Source organism: Chaetomium globosum, genomic scaffold (assembly GCF_000143365.1).
Source record: "Chaetomium globosum CBS 148.51 scaffold_3 genomic scaffold, whole genome shotgun sequence".
Lineage (NCBI taxonomy): Eukaryota > Fungi > Ascomycota > Sordariomycetes > Sordariales > Chaetomiaceae > Chaetomium > Chaetomium globosum.
Window position 1 is genome coordinate 2,886,853 of NT_165978.1, and position 7,906 is coordinate 2,894,758.

The window sequence follows — 7,906 nt, forward strand, 5'->3', positions numbered from 1 at the left end:
CCCGAACAAGACGTGTCAAGGATGAGGCCAAGGAACGGAGAGTCAAGTTAACCCCCCCATTTCGTGGATGGGACTCGACTTTTGCCACACCAGCCCTACTACTGGTCCTGCAGGCGCCCCAGTCCCCACGATCCCCCATTCTGGGGGACGCATACCTCGGCGGGCATGTTCCTCCGATCGGTCTGCCGCAGATCGTTTTTGATCTTCATCACGCAACGTGCAGACCTGCCTGCATCGTCGCCTTGGACAGGCACGACCGACCACTTCAAAGCGGCATCTTGGTCAGAACTTGCCGGGTACTGTTTCCTCGAACCCTGAAACGGCTGCTAGTCAAAGAAAGTCGGTGCAATGGAAGAAGCCGCTCTAGACAACCCAGCCTAAGACTTGGAAACTACCTTAGTGTAGGACGGGCGCCGGGCTCTCTCACAGCCGACACAACGGCGTTTCCGATAGCCCGACCATGCGCCCCACGTCTGTACCACCCCTCGCACACCACATGTCAAGCCAGTCACGTCTTCCATCTGGCATATCCCTCGTTTTCGCACGGAAAAGATCGGGCGAACAAGAGAAGCGGCAAGGGAGGACTCCAGTCCTCCAACCCAAGTGTCTCGCGCAAGTTTTAGGCGGGGCCAGTGGGGGAAAACCCCTCTGGGGTCCCGCGCATTGACCTCTCTCCGGAACCTTGCGAGACAAGCTTCTGCAGATCCCCTGGCCTGGGCTCAGCTCTTGGCACAAGCGCCCAGGCAGGCCCCATGCTCGCTCCACAACATCTTGGATCAATCAAAGGCCGCAAGCACGTTCTTGATTATCTGGAAGGGACACAATTGTGGGTACACGGTGTCATTTACCATTTGCTGTCAGCAAAGAGACCAGCTTTCTTTCTTTTCTGGTCAGGGAACGGGCATTCCACCCGACGAGACCGGCCAACCACAGGTTGAAGTCGGAGGATGGCACGGATGGTCACAACAAAGGATACCTTAGTTATGACTTGCGTGTGCGGCAAGTCACATGTTCCCCACCGTCATCGCCGCCCTTGCATTGATAGTCATTGTCTTTTGTCCTCGAAACCTCGAGTCCCCTTTGTTGATGGCTAGCCTAGCCTCGGCTTAAAGTTGATGACGATGACGAACACCGTTTGTTGGTGGCTTTCTGGGTGCGGCACCGCCGATCCCTCCTTATCCAAGATGTAACGGAGAGATAAGGCAAGGAGACACCAGAATATCACTAGAATAAGGGGTAATGTAACAACGTGGAACAGTGTGGGGGACGGGACAGGAAAGAGAAGCAAAGGAAGCGGGAAGGTGACTCGGGGGAAAAGCAATACCAGCGGGGTTTCGTGCAACAAGACGATGATGTGATACGGTATCTGTCATTCAGGGCAAACTCAGGGCTGAGTTTGCGATCACAAGTCTAGGCTCCTTTTCTGACGTACCAAAATTGGGTGACACTGGAAAGAAGCTACCAACGTTCGAATCCTCAGAGTATTCAAGGCCTTGTGGATGTTTAAAGCAGTATCTCCCGCCAACCGGTTTTGCAATCGCTGAGAAATCCTTTGGCAACATACCGTAGAATGAGTTAAAGAACGCACATCGCCAGCCCCGTACTCACACAGCGTCAAAGTTTATATCGCCCTGCGCCCACCCCATGGTCATAGCCGTCCACAAGTCATCCGGCAATTCCACACTCCCAGGCTCTGGAGGGGCGGCAGCTCCCGTCCCTTGCCCTCCTCCCTGCGCTTCAGCAACAAAGGCGCTGCTAGTAGCAGCTAGACCGTTGTTGAAAGTCTCGTCCCAATACGGGTAATACGGCTCCAGACTGCCGTCCATCATGGGACACCCACTAGTAGCGGAATCGTGAACCGGCGCCCCCCTCCCCACCCTACCAGATGTAGACCCAGATGTCGTAGGCACCGAAATCGGGTGAGGTGCTGCCGCCGCCGCCGCCGCCGCCGCCGCCGCCAGAAGCGCCTCTTGTCCCTGCTTCTCCTCTTCCTCCTGCTGCCTCTTCCGCGTCCCCTCCAGCTTCACCAGCCGCCTCATAAACTTCCGCTTCACCATATCCAACACAATCCGACTCGCGCTCAACACATCCATACTCTTCGCCTGGCCCGCCGCCGCACCCGGCACCACGCCGACCCCCGGTACCGCGGGGGGCGGGATCGCGCGCACCTCACCACCAGCGCCTTCCCCCAGACGACAAAACCGCGTGATATACTCCTCAAACCTCACCACCCCGCGCGCCGCGCCATCATCCCACTCCGGACAAACCAACAGCGGAAACGACATGCGAAACCCCAAAATAATCGACAAGATCAACGCGCCCCACTCCACGCCAATAAACGCATTAAACTCGCGCGGCGCCAGCCCCAACACCACTCTTACCGCACTCTCATGCAGCGCGGGCCCACCCCATCCCCCAACGCACGGATCGGCGCGAACGCCGCCGACCCATCCAGCGCCGGCGCCAGCTTCCCGACGGCAGCTTCAGCAGCGGCGCGCTCGAGAGTAAGACGCGCGTGAACAGCACGGCGAGGCGAATGGACGTGTTGGCGGTGATGCGAGTCGCCATGCGGGTCTCTCATTCGGCGAGCTGGGTTTCCATGCCCCGGATCATCAGCCCGATCTGGTACTCGCTCTGGGAGCGCCCGCGCTGCGTGCGTCGCAGGTCGTTGGTCTCTTCGATGAGCCGCTCGAGGCGCGCTTTGTCAGGTCAGCGTGTGGTCGCCGGGGAGCGGGCTGTGTTGCTCGAGGAGGTCGCTGCAGCGGGGAGTTGTATTCTCGTGTAGCTGAGGGGAGGAGGAGCGGTCTCAGGTGGAGGCGGCGCTGGGGGTGGGTTAGTAGGTGACTCTAGATGGACGTTGGGAAAGGGGGAGGGGTGTGTACGATGAGTGAGTAGTAGCTTGCGAGGTAGAGGCGGATTTGTTCGAGGCGCTCGGGGGTTGCGAGAGTTTCCATGGAGTCGGTGCCGGGGTCTTCGTCGAGCTCAAGGTCGCTGATGATGTCGACGACCATGCGGATGTATTGTAGCGACTGCTTGTTTTTTGGCCGGAGATGGAACGGATACCTACTTTGTCAGCGCGCGTGATACTTTGTAAACCACGGGTCGGGGGGCAAACCCACCAAGCGATATAAATCACCAGCCCCTGAAGCAGCTCGATGGTCCTCTCCCCCCCAGCCACGAACTTCAACCCCAGAATCTTGCGAAACTCCTCATCATACAAACTATGCCCCTGCAGCGTACTGCTGCCACTCGCCGCGGCCAGGATTGCCAACAGCACAAACGGCCGGTCCTTGGCCATACCTGCCACCGTCTCCTCCTCCCTCAGCACCACACAATGAAAATGGCTCATCATCTCCCCACGAAACGTCTCCAGCAACTTCCCCGCCGAATCCAAATTAAACTGCGGCTGCAGCCTCAAACTCGCCAGCGTCCTCGACTTGCCCTTGGCCCCCTCACCCTGCGACTGCGACTGCCCCCCAGACAAACCCTGCCCCTGCTGCTGCTGGCCCTGCTGCTGATACGCGGAACTCGGCGGTGTCGAGAGCGCGGACGCACCGACCGGCAAGGACGACGCGCCCGACAGGACCGACCCCACGCCCGACACCGAGGCCTGGTCGAGCCAGTCGTAGTCGCCCATCTCGTGGTCGGGGTGCTCGTCGTAGTCGTAATAGTCGGCGTCGTCGTCGCCCTCGGAGACGTTGGGCACGAGCGCGTCGATGCCCATTTCGTGGGTCAGGCGGAGGGCTTCCATGGAGTCGGCGATGTCGTCCTCGGGGGACATGGGGATGTCGATGGTGAAGGTCTTGGAGGGGCCCGGGGGAGGCGGGCGGGGGGGTGCGAGCGGGGAGGTGGTGGAGGTGGTGGAGGTTGTTGGGGGGTTGGGTCTGGTGGTTGTAAGTTGTGAGGGGGGGGTTGTTATTGTTGTTGTTATTTGGGGGTTAAAGGGGTTGATGATGGGGCTTAGGAGTGGGTTGATTGCGCTTCAAAGAAAAAAGAAAGGGGTGTTACCTCTTTGGCTGTCTTGGCCGCCTGGTTCGTGGACCAGTCTTGAAAATACACTCCCGTTTGGAATCAAGGCATCTGCTCAGGGTCAGGTCACTGGCGTTATGGGGGCTGAGAGCGGGAAGATGGAAAGGGATAAAGGATAGCAGGGACAGGCTGCTACTGCTTTTAGTGGCCAGCCGTGGCGCAATGCCATGCCAAATCGGGGGCCCAAGCCGGTTCGCCTACAATCTACTTACCTCTTGCAGATTCCCAGCTGGGTGCTTGCCTGGCACTTGACCTTAGCGGCCCTACAGGCTTCACAGGCGTTGGTGATGCGGGGAGCCCGTGGGGCCGAGGCCGGCTGGGGTCGAGCCTCTATCGTATCCATGCTCGGAACTTGTTTTCGGGAGGCCGGACGATAACCTTGTGACAAGATGCCGCAATCAAAGGAGAGTGGCCTCAGTCACCGCACCGAGGGCTGTGAGATGATGGATTATGGGGCTATGTCTGATGATTACCGATGGAGAACGGGGGGTTCGGCTGAAAGCCTTTGAATTTGCCAGTCATCAGTCATTCGTTTGCCTCGTTTGTCTGAGTGAGCGACTTGCGTGCTTCGAATGTGAGTCTTCCGATGCGTCTCGGCGATTGAGAGATACGGATACGGGTCCGGACTAGGATCGAATGGCATTACCGGGTGGGCCCGGCGGCGGAGGAGTGGGGAGGAGGAAGTCTTGGCCTCCGAAGTATCACGGAGGATAAAAATGACGGAGGTCAACTGTGGAGACAATTGCCGTGGGCAACTTTGGATGCGGCCCGGTCTGCCGGGTCCAGTGCCGTTGGCTTGACTTGCCGCGGCCAAAGTACTCTGTCTTTTTTTTTTTGTTCCGTTTCTTTTCATTCTTTCTCTTTTTTGTTTCCTTTGCTTCTTTTCCTTGATTTCTTGGTACTTACTTGTATTAGGGCATTGTAAGTGCCGTCGTGAGCGATGTTGTGGGGCCTTGGTCATCTCGTCGAGCTGCGCCAAGGCGCCGCCACATGGCAATCACATGCAAGGAGCAGCACCGCGATATCGAAATTCATCATTCATTCCGCCCAACATGCAGCCGCAGCCCACCGATCCTTATCCGCAGTCCAACGCGTCCTGGTTTATCGACCAGTGGCTACAAGGCAAGCTCGAGATGACGACACCACCGACATCTCGCGGCCGGACTCTATCGCCTGGCAAACGACGCCGCCTCAACAGTGCCGCCGAGGATGCCGGCTCCGGAGACTCAGAAAAGATAACCAGCGGGCTCCGCAATTTCGAAAAGCCCATATACTTCCCAGCGTTCACTGCCTTCACCCAGTTGCCGGCTGACACACAAGAGCTATACGAGCGTTTAGTAGATATCACAAACCCAGAAAAGATCATGCCGCTCTCCATTCGTGACGATATTCACAGCATAACCAGCGGCCGCTATCAGAGTGCGCGGTTTTATCATGACCAGGGGATGTTCGAGGAAGGCTCTGTTACCCAGAAGCGGTCAGACTCAGTGGCCTCCGCTGAAGGCAACCTCCGGGTGGACGATCAAGACACCGCACGCGCCGCCGCCGACGACCTACCCCCACCAAATCTGTCATATTCAGAGCGCCGGCGGCGGCGTCGACCCAGCCCCCGAGCAGTCGCCCTTACTGAACTAGACACGATCGTCGATCTTGCCGCCGCCGCAAACAATTGCCGCGTGCTCGGCAGGCAGGCAACCGCATGGAATCTAGAGGTCCACTACCCGTTATTTCGCCTCGCCCTAGACCGGCCAGAATATGCACATGTGCTGGCCGAGCCCGTCGCCCATGCACCTATCGCGCCACCATTTCTGCCGTGCAATCCCGCCCTAGGTAGGTGGCCCGGCGAGACGGTTGATTCGACGAGACTCGACTTTGTCCTGGCGCTGTTCGTGGATTCGGGTCTAGAACGCGAGCTGTATGGGTGGGTTGGGCGGCAACGGGAGATGGATCCAGCGCTGGGGGAGGCTATCCGTGAGGCTGTGAGGGAGGTGCCTGTACCCCTGGGTATAAATCAGCTGGCGTACGATCCGCTACGGTATTCGCCCATTGCGATTGGGGTAGAGACTAGAACGGCGAGTCTCGAGGATGGCCGGCGACAGCTTGGGGTCTATACGGCCGCCTGGCACCGGCGTATGGGTGCGTTAATAGAAGACAGGCCCCGCATGAAGGGGAAAAGAATTGTGACGTTGCCATTGCTACTCATTGTAGAGCACGAGTGGCGGTTGAGCTTTACTGTCGATAGGGAGGATACAATTGTGAGTAGTTTCCCTATTTTATGCCATATTTTCTTGGTACCATAGACAGACCGACAGTGTGACTATCAGGATATACTAACTGATATGACCATCAGTAACACCCGTACGGTCACCGGTATGTACATGATCATTGCCGCCCTACGGGAACTCGCCAAGTTGATAGGCACCCACTTCCGCGACTAGATCAGCTTGTTGTTCTCCTCACCTATCACCGCGGATGGCTTTAGAAATATCATGTAAAACAAAAGAAAGAAGAAAGGAATAAGCGAAAGGAACTAAGGAATTAGAAGAGACTACGAGAAGGAAAAGAACATATACGGTAAGGAAAGAAAAGAAGTAAAATGGGGAAATCAAGAAAATGGAGAAGAAAAATAAAAGAAAGAGAAGTCGAGTAAAAGTGAAAAGTAAAAAGAATAAATATATTTTCTTCAGGCTTCTAAGTAACTCAAAAGACTGAGCCCGTCCATCCTCAGTTTTGACAAGTTGCGGTGACCGTCGACATGGAAGGTGACCGAGTCGATCAGCTTATGACAGTCCTTCAAGCCACTAACAAGCAGGACCTGAAAACCCGTTCGTTAGATGTTATCAAAATATTGTTGGCTACGCCAACAAAGGACGGGAGCTTTGGTCTCCATGACCGGGCTTTACCAAACAGGAGGCGCCTTGTTCTAGTTCTTAACCCTAATTCTCGCTGGGGTTTGGACTCAGGCGTAATAAGAGTATTATAATCAGTGTTAGCGGCGCTCTCTTCGTTAATAGGCGAGTTGGAGAGGCAATTTCTTACTTATATGAACCAGCAATAGCAGACTCCTTACTAGGCGAGCCAACCTTGGGAACCACCAGGCTCCAGCCCAGCGGATTGTGCGGGCAACCAACACGGAAAGCGACCTGGGGAACAACCACTTTAATGATGCCGTGCGTTACCCTCGTCTGATCTTATCCTTACATACCTATCATGCCCGACCACTAACACAGCACATCACAGATGCCCGGCGGTGGCGTTGGTCTCTTCAACGGTAACATGGAAGCTACCTACTTCACCTCCATCCTCTTTCACGCAACCCAGATCATCTCAATTCAAGCTTCTAGGTAACTTTCGTTTCGTTTCTGAGGTTTGGTTAACATCTCTATCTCCAGTCCAGTTTACTTTGCCTATCGGCTGACACTCGCCCTCTGTCGATGTTTTCGGCCTCGAGATACTTGGAAAGCATGAGATGAAAGCTCGAGAAATGGGAGAGTGTGAACCGCAGCGTAACATGGCAGGATACATACCATGCTCTATTTTATTGCCATTATTTACAACGCCAAAAGGCAATGCGGCAATATGTCCAGTAACCGCCCAAGACAAGACAAGACAACTTGGGAGACACGACAACACACCTTACCTCCTCCTCCCAAAGCATATCCCCCACATATCCGTCACAACCCCCATCCACCCCTTAATACCCCTCATTAAAGTTCTTCACAGCCCAAATAGCCTCAGCACAAACGGCCCCCACCCTCTCAGAATCATTGCCATCAGCTCGCTACCCGGCTGACATCTGGTCCGAACGACAATTCCCGGCGGTAATACCCTTCCATGCAGACGTCGAGGCTGGTGATGAGCATGGGCTTCGCGAGGA

The 7,906-nt window shown here is 56.0% G+C and overlaps 2 protein-coding genes across 2 annotated transcripts; one reads left to right on the forward strand and one right to left on the reverse strand.

Annotated features, from left to right (window-relative positions):
* Positions 1-1,604: 1,604 nt before the first annotated feature.
* Positions 1,605-4,372, reverse strand: CHGG_06238 (uncharacterized protein; the record flags this gene model as incomplete). Its single annotated transcript, XM_001222332.1, has 4 exons — positions 1,605-2,467; positions 2,630-2,822; positions 3,068-3,884; positions 4,242-4,372. 4 exons carry the CDS (start codon positions 4,370-4,372, stop codon positions 1,605-1,607), a joined length of 2,004 nt encoding a protein of 667 aa, XP_001222333.1.
* Positions 4,373-5,081: 709 nt separating this feature from the next.
* CHGG_06239 (uncharacterized protein) lies at positions 5,082-6,467 on the forward strand (the record flags this gene model as incomplete). The annotated part of the gene is made up of 3 exons (XM_001222333.1): positions 5,082-6,165; positions 6,238-6,284; positions 6,342-6,467. 3 exons carry the CDS (start codon positions 5,082-5,084, stop codon positions 6,465-6,467), a joined length of 1,257 nt encoding a protein of 418 aa, XP_001222334.1.
* Between the last annotated feature and the right edge of the window lie 1,439 nt (positions 6,468-7,906).